Raw genomic sequence first — 13,921 nt, 5'->3', positions numbered from 1 at the left:
ATACATATGTGTATATATTATAATATGTTGGAGTATTTTTATTGTAAGTGGCCTCAACTGGCTTTGTTATTTATGCACAAGTATACTGTAGAGCATGTTGTACCTTAGACAGATGTGTTAGCATCCTGAGTTGTAATGTATTTATTTTCTTGTGAACATGGACAATGTTGTGCAGCATGCCAACCGTTTGGGTGTAATGTGCCGAAGCAAGTGTAAGTGACCTTTGGTGACATCTGCCCTCATCCCTTTCCAGAAGCAGAAGAGCTCTACCAGAAGAGGGTGCTGACCATAACTGGCATCTGCATCGCCCTGCTGGTGGTTGGCATCATGTGTGTGGTGGCCTACTGCAAGACCAAGTAAACCTTCCTCCTCCATGCTTTCTCCTCCTCAGTGCAGAGATGCCTTAGAAGGCCAGGGCTGCATGGGGACCAGCTCCACAGCCTAGTCTTATGGAAGAAAAGCAGAGGGCTTGGGATAGGAGAGGTTTTCTGCCTTAGATTTCCCTCTGAATTATTCATCAAGGACCATTCCTAGTCACCTACATTAGAAAACTTTGCCATTTGTGGTGAAGCACCCCAAAAATGTGCAATAGGGGGTTACAGCTCCTGAATGGATGAAGGACTTAAGTAAGAGACTTGAACTTCAGGGGTGCCTATAGGTGGGATGGGGTGCAGGTATCATGCACTAGTTAGCTTCTCCTCATTACAATGAAATGCCCGAGGCAAGTAAGTTAATATACACACAAACATACATCTATGTGTGTATGTATGTGTATATACATATGTGTGTATGTCTATTCATATATATATATAGCTTATTTAGCTACCAGCCAGGTTTTTTTTTTTTTTTTTTTTTTTTTGGAGAGGAGGTAACATGAGCTGGGAAACACTAGGTGGAGGTTGGGACTGAGGAGAAAATGGGGTGGAGGAGCTGGGTTCTGGGAGATTGGGGCGGTGAGGGATAAGAATGGGCAAAAAAAAAAAAAGAAAAGAAAAGAAAAGAAAGCGGGGCTGCAGGGCTGAGGGGAGGGAGGCAGACCAGAGGAGCTGGGGTGGGTGGAGACCAAGGCTGAGAGAAAACAAGCAGTGGAGGAGTAAGGCTGAAGGGAAAAGGGTGGGAAGGGTGTGGTGGGTGTAAGCTAAAGATGAGAAAATTCACCAGTCAGTTTTGCAAGATTCAATTGTCAAGATTAGAAAGTCCTATTGGATTGAGCCGCAGTGAGGAACAGTGGATCAGAAACAGGAAAAATCGCTGGGCAAGACGGGAAGCAGAGAGCGTAAGACCCAAATGGAAGCTTTCATAACTCACTACGTTCACCAAGTTCACCAGAGAACCACCTCCTGAGGCCACGACCTCCAAGGGCTCAAGGCCCTCTTTCTAGTCCCTGTCTCTTAAGGGTTCCATACCCTCCCAACAGCAGCACCCTGGGGACTATGTAACACATGGGCCTTTGAGGGACGTCCTAATATTCAAACCATAGCACATGACATAGTGAGAGGGAGGTGGGAATCATCACTGCTGAGCAAGAGGAAACACTTGGTGATGTATTTGAACTTCAGTTTTGTGATAGTGATTGTTTTTCAAGTCTAATTAGGTTGCCTGTACAAATATCCTCAAAAGTGAGAGGTGTGTAAAAGAGATTTCATGGGAAGGAAATCAGACAACATTTGCTTTTAAAAAAACAAAACGGGAAACATGAAGATAAATGTGTATTCACCAAGTTTGACCCTTTGAGTTTGGTCTGTATTACTAAATGCAATTATTGTCTGAAATGAATTCACTTGTTTCTCCTACATATATCTTCCCCTTCAACCCTGGAATATTAAATTAACAGGTTTTTTTTTAAAGATTTATTCATTTTATTACAGCCAGATATACACAGAGGAGGAGAGACAGAGAGGAAGATCTTCCGTCTGATGATTCACTCCCCAAGTGAGCCGCAACGGGCCGGTGCGCGCCGATCCAAAGCTGGGAACCAGGAACCTCTTCCGGGTCTCCCATGCGGGTGCAGGGTCCCAAGGCTTTGGGCCCTCCTCAACTGCTTTCCCAGGCCTCAAGCAGGGAGCTGGATGGGAAGTGGAGCTGCCAGGATTAGAACCGGCGCCCATATGGGATCCCGGGGCTTTCAAGGCGAGGACTTTAGCCGCTAGGCCACGCAGCCGGGCCCAACAGGGTTTTTTAAAATGTTTTGCTTTTTGGACTTTGACTTTGTAACATAATCCTCTCTTGCCAAACCTGACCATGGGGATATTAGCCTGATAAGAATATTGCATTGGGGAGCATAAACATACTTGTAGGTCACAAAGGCCAGAACATGGATGGTATTTTCTCAGTGCTCCATGATTTTGAATGTTGCCAGAATTCATAGACAGAAAAAAGCCTTCAAAGAATCAACCTCATGAATCTTATTAACACCAAACTCAATATTCATTACTTAATAGTGTCGTGTCAGCAAAATCTGCCCATCCCTATGTATGTACAGCATGCATACACACTGTGTGATGGACAGATTTGAGACCAAGATCACATTCCTAAGAGGTTCACAGGAGGAAATATACATGGAATCAGCCTTCTCAATCCTACAGCTTATCTAAGACCAACAGCCATCTGTAAAGATTTAGCAAAAGATGGATCAGTTAGGCAATTCGGAATCTTAGCTAAACGCTAATGTACTTGTTTGTTCTGTTTTTGCTCCTCCTGGGTAAAACAGTCAAGCTTCGCTAAGATGCTCATGTAGCTTTTTACATCATTAGCTAAGGATGGGGGAGTCTCTTTATTCGTGTTGGAATGGCACCATACTTCATTCCCTCTTCCTTAACATCAACCCACTACTTTGAGTTGTCCTCATAGGGATTGGGAGGATTAAGGTTGGGCTGCACTAGTAAACAATAGCAACGGTAAACACTTCCTGTATTTATATTTATGTCCAGGAAGCAACGGAAAAAGCTTCATGACAGGCTGCGGCAGAGTCTTCGATCTGAGCGGAACAACATGGTGAACATTGCCAACGGGCCTCACCATCCCAACCCACCACCGGAGAACGTGCAGCTGGTGAATGTATGTTGATTCTGGCCAGTGGAAAAATCCAAGCATCTCGCTTCGCTTTGGGCGCCGTGACGTTTATTGGCTAAAGCTTTTAGGCTCTTAGCTGTCACCATTAATCACCAGGGCTTCCAGGAATCCAAGGTTTTGCCAGGAGAAATAATGGGAACAATTTTTAAAGTAGATTCGGTTACTGTAAAACCGGCACATTTCCTCTTATAAAGTGTTCATTAACAGAGTGGAATAATAACACAGGGTTTGTTCAGCAGGAAGGCCCTAACGGGGGGGGGGGGGATAAAAATAAAGTGAAGAAAAATAAGGAAATTAATGATACAAGAATCATAGGGAAATTTTAAATATATGATTTGGGAGCCCAAGCTATTCCAGTTGATTTAGAATGGAGAACGAAGTAAAGGTCTTATGGGTTTTTATTAGGAGCCCTCTTCAATGCCTGATCATTTTTCTGATCTTGATTATCAACAGAAGACTTTGCCACATGAAAAGATCCAGTGTTTTATCAAAAGACACTTCTCAGGGGCGAACCTGTACGAAAGCAATGCTGCCTTTATACCGCGCGACTGGGACTACAGTGTCCCACCCTGCAGTGGATATAGTGGGTCCCTAATCCTTCAGATATATGCAAGTCAGCTTTACCAACTCCTAGGATTTTCAACACAGATAACACAATATAAGATTGTTGGGAGCATTTATGTATTAGCTTCTAGAACTGTCTTTTGGACAAACATGGGACAGAGCTGAACTCAGTTTTCCTGGCTTTGGAGTATTGCTCTTCTGTGACAGCTTAAACCTTCTTGTTTTGTTTGTTTCTCTATTTTTACCTCTTGGCTCCTTTGTATGGTTTTCAAATAGATAAAGCTTGAAGATCATATTACATTGCCATTTCTGTCCTATGAAAAGTGTGTGCCGGGGTTTTCAAAAAGTTCATGGAAATGTGACTACATGTTTCCCTGAGCCTTTGAACTCTCTTGAAATTTTGAGGGGGTAAGATATAGCATAGTATGCCTGTAGTCCAAGACTACTTCAACCACCAGCCAAGCTTGCTACAAAAAGACCTTTAGGGTATTGTCGAGAATAGGCTAACACACTTACATTTTTTCCTCTTATAATCTTAGGCAAACTGTTATGCAGTGGTTAAGTGCAGTCTCCATGAACATAGCTCTAATCTGCCACTCTGCGTTTCCTGATATTGGATGCCTAATTCCATTTTCCATCAATGTTGAAAAAATTCTTATTTGTTTATTTGTTTGTTTATATTATTGGAAAGAGAGAGACAGATGCAGACAGCCAAGACACATTTCCCACGTGCTAATTCACTCCACAAATGCTCTCAAGAGCTGGGCCAGGAGTCTAGAACTCCTCTGCATGTCCCGTGCTGGTAGCAGGGACCTCAATACTTCAGCCATTTCCTTTTTCCTCCCAGAGTCTGCCTAAGCAGGAAGCTGGAATAGAGAGTAGAGTTAGGACTGGGTCCCAGCTGCTCCCACATGGGATGTGGGCATCCCAAGAGATGTCTTTAATTGAAATGCTAAATGTGCACCCCACCATGAACTTTTTGAAATATGCTCATCTGTAAGACATAGATGGACACTCTGGGTTTCAAGTATGGCTCAGATTGTGAGACTGGGTTATGTCTTTTCTCAGCCGTCTGTCTTCATCATGAAACCAGACTTAAGAATAAGACCTACTTCCAAGACACCTTGTTAGCTTTTAATATGATCATCTTCTGGAGACACTCAGTCCTGTGGCACTTAACCATGAGTGCTCAACAAGTGTGAAATATTGTTTTCAGCGTATTTGCTGAGCTTAACATTGCCTCCTAAAAGGCAGATCTGAAACGGTGAAGAAATGCAGAGTGGGTCACTTTGTTCCCTTTTTCCTAAGGCAAGCTGGCTGAACATGCCAGGAAGAGCCCTACCCAACATTCTGTTCCCTAGCAGAACAGCTCAAGTGTCAAGTCTACTTCTTTTCTCCTTTTCCTATCCATAACTCAATTAACAGCATTTAAAACAGTTCAAAATGGTCCTCGCTTGTTGATAGAAAACAGTAATAGTGTCTGTGGTTTGCTAATATAGAAACAAGCTGCACTAAATATAAAGCCCTCTGTACTTATAATGGACTTTGTAGAGACCTGGATATATTATTGCAAGGCTTTTGAATTTCTCAGCAGGCTTGTCAGTCTTACCAATGACAACAAATTTAAAATATCAGCAATAGTAGAGCTATGTGGGCACAAAGAAATTGAAAGACAATGGTAGATACAAAATACAGATTTTTTTAAAAAGTTGTTTTCTCCAGTAACCTGAAATTTCAAATAAGACCTATCATCTCTATGCTCCTGTTTCACTCAAGTATCCAATGGTTTCCTTCAACTTGTTAAAACCTTGGCAATAATAAATATGGGACAGATATTTGTATTGAATTCTGGTCATCCTACAATTGGAAATGAAATACAGAAAAGAATATATAGTTGTTTTTCCGTCAGAATGTAGCTGTGATTTGGGGTCCTGGGATATTGCATGCAAATGCAGAGAGTAACTCATAAACTTCAACTAATCTAAAAGCCTGTGCAGCTTCAAGAGATTTGACATATAGCCAAAGGAGAACTAGAATTTATTACGAAGCAAGTGTGTGAGAGTCTATTTTTGTTTGCATGACAATGTTTGATTTATATCTATCTTCATGTTTTGTCTCTTTGTTTATCTAGCAATACGTATCTAAAAATGTCATCTCGAGTGAGCACATTGTTGAGAGAGAAGCGGAGACATCTTTTTCCACCAGTCATTACACCTCAACAGCTCATCATTCCACCACTGTCACTCAAACTCCTAGTCACAGGTAGGGGAAAACACATTGCCTTTTGCTACGACCACCTACAAAAGGGAGCAAGCAGCATGTATGCAGCCATTAAGTATTTGATCTGTAGACACAGACCTTGGGTATCCACTGGCTCTGCCTTTAATTGCTGTGTAAATTTGAGGCTCCGTTTTTCCATTACCAGAGAAAGAAGAGGGATACTTAGCGCACAGGGTTCTTGGTTTGTATTAGAGATTGTGCTTACCCATGTCCTGCTGCCCACTGGATTGCTACACTGGGAGAAGTTTGTCTTAGGTTGTGTACAATACTTAAAAGTTGCCTTCTTTTGGTAATTGGATTGCTCTGTGAGAATGCACATATGAATGGGTTATGTAGCTCTCCAGTGCCACAGTGATTAGTACCTGAGGTACTCTACCAAGAGGAAGAGAGAAAAGAAAAATAACAAAATGTTTCCTTCACTTAAGCCACTCAAGGAGAGAAATTATGAAAGTTTTAGCAATGGTGGTATTTGAATAATATTTATTGCACAAATGACCACATGAATGAATGAATGAATGAATGAATGATAGATTTACAAAATCAACCTAAGACTTTTTAAAGATTTATTTATGCATTTCGAATCTAGAGTTATACACAGAGAAAGAGATTTTGTCTGATGGTTCACTCTCCAGATGGCCATAATGACCAGAGCTGGGCCAGATCAAAACAAGGAACCTGGAATTTCATCTGAATTTCCACACGGGTGGCAGGGGCCAAGTTCTTAAGCCACCTTCTGCTGTCTTCCCAAGCACATAAACAGGAAACTGGATTTGAAATGACACCAAGCAGCTGGGACCAAAAGCTGCACTCCTAGGGGATGCCAACATTTCAGGTGGTCATCCAACCAGCTGCATCACAGGATTCTTTGTAACAGTTCTGTTGGTGGAAACAAGCAAGGTTGTATGTTGTGAGCAAATGACTGATTGAAAGGATTGAAATATTGATCAGAATGACTTCTTTTGACTTTTATTTCTTCATGCGATTTTTTTTTTCTGAAATATCTCACTGCCTCTCACATTTCCCCCCTAGCTGGAGCAACGGACACACTGAAAGCATCCTTTCGGAAAGCCACTCTGTTATCATGATGTCATCAGTAGACAACAGTAGGCACAGCAGCCCCACAGGGGGCCCAAGAGGACGTCTTAATGGCTTGGGAGGCCCTCGCGAGTGTAACAGCTTCCTCAGGCATGCCAGAGAGACCCCTGACTCCTACCGAGACTCTCCTCATAGTGAAAGGTAAAACCGAAGGGCAAAGCTCCCGCAGAGGAGGACCTCAGTAAGAGGATGCCCCAAGCACCTGCGGTCTCCCTGAGGCCATCTGCTCAAGTCAGCAGAAGGGGAGACAGTACCCTGCTCTAGCAGCACTCTTAGCAGATGAAGCTGTTTTTGTTTGATTGAATTCATTTCTTCTAAGCCTCCAGTGGCATCCCAGTGGCCATCAGGCAACAAACTCCTAAGGAATTAGAGTGATTCGATGGAAAAAGTGCAGCAAATTTGCAGTTCCACACTTTGGCCACAGGCTCAAACTCACACAGGGTCTCAGGGTTCTCTTGGTGACTTAAAACAGAAGGCATCAGTGCCTATAAGATCCTGCTAATAAACTTACTTTACTTTAACATGATAGTCTAGCTGGCTGAATGTTCTCATATGCCACTTTGGTGTGACCTTCCAAGCTCAGGTTAATCAAGGGCTGAATCACTGCTGACTGTCATATAGAAACAACTACTGGTTTTCCTTTATGTAGTATCCCCTTCTGACATTACAAGAAGGGATAAATACCAGCATTCCTTGTGTGCTGTGTCTGGCAGTCTCCAAAGGTGATTTTTGAAGCAGATATTGCCTTTGATGTTGGCCTTTATTCCAAAAGCATTGGCTATATTCTGTGCCAGTTGGGTTGGTTTGAGGAAAAATAGCCAAATTAAAATAAAAATAGAGGAAAGTAAACTGGAAGAAATGATACATGCAGAACCTTAACCTAATAGATTAGCAATCCATTTTTACATAAATTGAAAGAGAGTTACTCCCAAGTGGCATGTTAGCCCATCAGAATGCTCTTATCTGTTGGTTTTCAAATCCACTGAATTGATTCTGTGTTATCATTGGCTCAGTCTAACCACTGAAAATTTAGTAGGAAGTTTGCATAATGCTAGATCAGCAATGGCTTGGTAGTTGAATGGGTGTTAAGGATTTGGGTAAACTCGCTCACTCATGAACTGGAATGTACTCATAGCAAACAATGAGCCATTCTGACCTAGCATCAGCCTGGATAGAACCTGCTGATTATGTCTTTAACATTCTTTTCCCAAAAATGACGTATTGGACTTTCGTGGGATTTATGAAATTAGAGGTTTCCTTGCAACCCATTTATAAAATGCTAAGGCAGGGTCCAAAACTGGTTTAAAACATTAGTTTGAAATGCATGTAATTGTGTCGTTATGTATTAAGCAAGTCTGTCCTTCCTAATTCAACCTTTTGTGAAATATGGAGAGAATGTTAGGGATGAAGTTTTCCTTTATCAGTACAGATGATATTTATCTTTTGAGGTTGACTTCCTTGCTGTGCTAGGCTTTCTCCCATACCCCAAATATTCTCTAGGACTGAAAAATGCACCTGAACTTGATAAAGTGAGAAGATGAATCATTTGTGTGTGCTGGTTGAATTTGGATTAACACTTACAGGAGAGCTTAATTTATCAAAGGAAAAAGTCTGGAGATGCAATTCCCAAATGTTTTTTATTTTTGAGACATGTTCCCATTTTAGATGCATCTGAATGTCATATGCATCTTTAAAAAACAAGCAAGAATGTTGGGACGTTTCTTCTCCAGTTTTGCATGAGTTCAGGTGATTCTGTCCTCACCGTCACAGAGAGTACCAGATCAGATCCAGTGAATAACAAAGTGAAGAAAAGGATCGTGGAGTGTTATGTGCCAGTAACATTTTTATCAAAAGATGAATAATGTGGCTTTGCATAAGCCAAGTTCTCTTCAGGCCTTCTTTTTCTAGAGGCATGAAAGCATGATGTGGTAAAAACAGGGTTGCATATTGATGACAGGATTCAAACTTGACCTATAGGGGACTGGCTCAGCCCACCTGTGAGCAGGCACAAGAACTAAGCCAGAGACTGGACTCCATTGTGATGATGACATAGCCAAACTAAGGTTCTCTTAGGCTTTACTTTTGCAAATCTTGGACTTGGGGATGGTTAGTTGCTAATTGGATGTTAACTAGTTGCATTTCATAGAAAAAGATTAAAAGCACACAAATGTATGACACTGTTATCAGGAATAAATCTAAGTTACTATGCTCTTTTTTTTTCATAAGACATAACCTTATAGCTGAGCTAAGGAGAAACAAGGCACACAGATCCAAATGCATGCAGATCCAGCTATCAGCAACTCATCTTAGATCTTCTTCCATTTCCCATTTGGGCTTCATTCTCTAAGACCCCTTGGCCTTTAGGAAGGTATAGTATTTAAGTAATACTTCTTTCCCTTCCAAATCCCTGAGCCTTGGTCCTCCTAAACCAAGAGGTTTCCAGAACCCTTGGGCCTCTTTGTCTTGGCTCATTTGCTTTTCTTTTTTTTTTTTTAATCATAATAATGAGATTGGAAATCCCAAAAGCTGTGATGAGCTAGGCAATGTAGTTGATCTTTGCATGTCCTCCCACAAGGAAACTCTTGGCTGCATAATTTTAGATTCCAAGGGTGCTGAATTTCCTAGTGTCAAGATCAAGAAGAATGCCGTAAATAGAAAATTCTTTGTTCTTTGATTATATAATACCATTATCTCTATGTCCTGACCCTCCCTATTCTGTGTCCTGACCTCAGCACACTCATGCAAGCTATTCTGTGCCCACACAGGTATGTGTCAGCCATGACCACTCCGGCTCGTATGTCACCCGTAGATTTCCTCACGCCAAGCTCCCCCAAATCGCCCCCTTCGGAAATGTCTCCGCCAGTGTCCAGCATGACGGTATCCATGCCCTCTATGGCGGTCAGCCCCTTCGTGGAAGAAGAGAGACCTCTGCTGCTCGTGACACCACCAAGGCTCCGGGAGAAGAAGTATGACCACCATCCACAGCAGTTCAACTCCTTCCACCACAACCCGGCGCATGAGAGTAACAGCCTGCCCCCCAGCCCCTTGAGGATAGTGGAGGACGAGGAGTACGAAACGACCCAGGAGTATGAGCCAGCTCAAGAGCCTGTTAAGAAACTTGCCAATAGCCGGCGAGCCAAAAGAACCAAACCCAATGGCCACATTGCCAACAGGTCGGAGATGGACAGCCACACAAGCTCTGAGAGCAGTAACTCAGAGAGTGAGACAGAAGATGAGCGAGTAGGTGAAGACACACCTTTCCTGGGCATACAGAACCCCCTGGCAGCCAGTCTAGAGGCAGCACCTGCCTTCCGCCTGGCGGACAGCAGGACTAACCCAGCGGGCCGCTTCTCCACGCAGGAAGAAATACAGGCCAGGCTGTCTAGTGTCATTGCTAACCAAGACCCTATTGCTGTATAAAACCGAAATAAACACATAGATTCACCTGTAAAACTTTATTTTATATAATAAAGTATTCCACCTTAAATTAAACAATTTATTTTATTTTAGCAGTTCTGCAAATAGAAAACAGGAAAAAACTTTTATAAATTAAATATATGTATGTAAAAATGTGTTATGTGCCATATGTAGCAATTTTTTACAGTATTTCAAAACGAGAAAGATATCAATGGTGCCTTTATGTTATGTTATGTCGAGAGCAAGTTTTGTACAGTGACAGTGATTGCTTTCTCACAGTATTTCAGCGAAGCGTCCCATATATTCAGTTTTTTGCTGGCTTCTTGTGCATTGCATTATGATGTTGACTGGATGTATGATTTACAAAACTTGCACCTGTCCTTCTGTTTGCTTGTAGTAGCACCCAATGAGTCTGTCTTCTAATGGCACATCCATCCTAATACTCTTCTCTTTTGTATGGAATTTTCTTTGCTTTCAGAATATGAAATGAGTTGTGTCTACCCTGCCAGGCAATGGTTTGCTTCCTTGGGCTCTGAGATAATAGTAGATCCAACAGCATGCTACTATTAAATACAGCAGGAAACTGCGTTAAGTCTTGTTAAATATTAGGAAGAAAGTAATACTGTGATTTAAAAAAAACTATATTCTTAGTCTGAAGACAGCCTGCTCTTATTCAAAAGAGCTACCATTGTCTTTATTTAGAATTTTTTTTTTCTTCACAAAAAGCAACAGTTGTAGGGATAATTTAGAAAATGGGTTCTGGCTTGCTATCAGGGTGACTGTGACACCAACCAAGAGGATGTAATTTCACTTTCTCTCTGGGGGAATGATCCAGAAGTTCACTGAAGATCACAATTGGGAAAGGTGCAATCATTTCTGACTTGTATTTCTTGAAACTAGAGCTTGATGCTGTCTTGGATCAAAAAAAAAAAAAAAAAAAAAAGATGCATTTCAGGCAACAAAAGGCCCCATCCAAACAGCACAGCACCTTTAACAGTTTATGTCAAATACAGCCAGAGTGAAATATGCCTGCTGCTCAGGGAGGTGACTTGTTGTCTTAGGGCAATATTTCTGTGGGAAGGTATTTAGGAATGAAGCTATAGAAGACACAGGTGGAGAGCAGCTGTAGAACATGGCTGATGGCTTTTAAAGGTCCTTTCTTCCCATTGTTTTTCTTTTGTTTCGCAATGCTGCCTTGATGAGATCTAAACTATGCATGAACATTTTTGTCAGGAATGGCGAATGTGCATGTGATTTGTGATTACTAAGAACCTCCCACCAGGGACGATTCATCAGAAAGTGTCAGGAGTGTTGGAAGGATTGCACCTTTCTTTAAAGAGGTGACCCCCAACCTGTGTTCCGACCTCCACTTTTATAGCCTGTACCACCCTTTTTCTCCTTCTCTTAACTTTTGCTTAACTGTCACAAACCAGGACTAAGATTGATCTAAACTTTGCATGTTCTCTTGGGATTATCAATCCAAGGAAAGTCCACAGGAGTTCACATTTGAAATATCTGCTAATTTAGGAAAATTAGATTTAAAAACAGAACAAAATGCAGAACGCATTTCATGCCCTGCCTGATTATCTGTCAGTCAAGGCTAAAGATTTATGGAGGCTCCAAGTGGCTTCCTAGGAGTGATGGGGCTAAACTGGGAAACAGCTTAGCGTTTTGGTTGCAGGTGAGCTTCCCCAAATATGTTGCATTAAAATTTAATGGGAAGGAATGACATACAAAGAGGTCTTAGAAGAAAAATGCAGGCTGGGCATGAGTCACGTCATGATATTCCTACATGTTTCTACAATCCACAGAGATACTTGTCTTGCCCAGTTTTTCTGTCACTGTTCATATGCCACTCACTCTATGCTCAGTAGTGTTCTCATCTACTTTGCCGTCTACTCTAAGGCACTGCTGCCAGGTTGCACTGATGTCCCCAGTCTGTAGAAATGAGTAACATCATGGCACAGGGAAGGAGACAGTCCTCAACATTACTTTGGCATGCATTGCCCTTGAAAGCCTTAGCTCATTCTTGAGTATTTCAATGTATACATTCTCACATAAATGAAAAAATAATAACCTGAACATTCATTTCCAAATGCCTTGTACATTGCAGTATTCAGATGTTCCATCCTAGGAAATTTCCAAAATAGAATTTTTTGTGAGGAGATGTGAATCACATTTTTCTGAACCTTTGAAAATTGCTGTAGATTTCCAAATAAAAATGAGAATTTAGGACAAGAGACAATTTTATCAGTAGCTTGGTTCTGATCATTTAGAGAGGTGGTGTATTAGTTGGGACAGCCTGTCTGCGCATAGAACAAGGACTTTCCTGCCCAGGGCCACTTGCTGTATCCACCATATTCATAGTTATTGGGATGTCTCTAGCCACCCTGCTTTGCCACATCACTCTGAATTATGAGCCATTTCTGTTTTGTTTTGTTTTGTTTCTTAATTTGGACAATAGCTACAATGGCAATTCCAAAGGAATATAGATCTGTGTTCCAATCATGTGGAGCTGTCCAGGGCTTTGAGATTGTGGGAATTTCCTAGGACTTTTTCAACAATTTTGTTACCTGGAACTGAAATCATGTTCCACCGAAGGGTATGCAATAGAGTATAGCATCTGCAAAACTGTTTGTGTTACTCAAGAGTCTTGTTCTATCCTGTTGTGTTCCCCAAGCGTGCCCAGACAGCCTTCTGCTTTCTGCAAAATGCCACTCTGAGTAGGTGAATGTGTCCCAAATAGCATCATACTCTTTCTAGTGTCGGGGTGACTGTCTTAATGGTAGTTTGCTCAGTAATTATGCCTTTCTTTGTTGGTGTTATTTTGTTATTAATTTTTTTTGGCCTGGGTTGAAGGGTACATGGCTCACCTTGATGAAAATAAAGAAGGCCTGTCTTACTTTGTAGTACTGGCTCCATGCCATCAATCAGAGATGTGCGTCCTCTGAGATCCATGAGACACTGCAGAGAGATACAGATGGAAAGATATGGCCACATTTCACAAGTTCCATTATATATTCTTTTGTAAATACATATTGTACATTACTTGGATGTTTTCTTAAACCATTTATTGTCTTTATGAGTTAATGTCAGTTTTTACTCTCTCAATTTACTATGTAACATTGTAAATAACATAATGTCCTTTATTATTTATATTTAAACATCTAACATAGAGAGAGTTGTTTTCATATAAGTTTAAGATAAATGTCAAACTATATGTTTTTTTGTTTTTCTTTGCTTTAAAATTATGTATCTTTTCCTTTTTTCTTTTTTTAAAGAATAATTTATTGTTCAGGAGAAAGAATGTATATGTAATTGAAACTATTTGAAGAATGCACATTTGAAGGCCGTGAGGTACTGATAAACTAAAGAAATTATTATCCAAAATACTAAGCAATAAGTAATTGTGATTTATTTAAAGTTCTGTTCATTTTCCATGAAAGACATACTGCAATAAAAATGCTACTCTGTGGACACCCGGCAGTGTTGC

General features: G+C 41.1%; 1 protein-coding gene across 11 annotated transcripts in view; it reads left to right on the top strand.

The window, feature by feature from the left end:
* NRG1 (neuregulin 1) overlaps positions 1–10,583 on the top strand; it is a 211,919-nt gene extending 201,336 nt beyond the window's left edge. For 9 of the 11 annotated variants that reach the window (XM_004592699.3, XM_058669822.1, XM_004592700.2 and 6 more), the window contains 5 exons: positions 254–356; positions 2,931–3,057; positions 5,768–5,898; positions 6,946–7,152; positions 9,777–10,583. In XM_004592699.3, the coding sequence (XP_004592756.1) occupies positions 254–356; positions 2,931–3,057; positions 5,768–5,898; positions 6,946–7,152; positions 9,777–10,431 (1,223 nt within the window). In that variant the 3' untranslated portion in view covers positions 10,432–10,583. Of the gene's footprint in view, positions 1–253; positions 357–2,930; positions 3,058–5,767; positions 5,899–6,945; positions 7,153–9,237; positions 9,380–9,776 lie in introns of all 11 variants that reach the window. The other 2 variants (XM_004592704.4, XM_004592703.4) reach the window with 1 other exon arrangement.
* Positions 10,584–13,921: the final 3,338 nt, after the last annotated feature.

Source organism: Ochotona princeps, chromosome 11 (assembly GCF_030435755.1).
Source record: "Ochotona princeps isolate mOchPri1 chromosome 11, mOchPri1.hap1, whole genome shotgun sequence".
In the NCBI taxonomy this organism is placed as follows: domain Eukaryota; kingdom Metazoa; phylum Chordata; class Mammalia; order Lagomorpha; family Ochotonidae; genus Ochotona; species Ochotona princeps.
The sequence above is the reverse complement of the archived record's forward strand: the minus strand, read 5'-3'. Positions and strand labels throughout refer to the sequence as shown.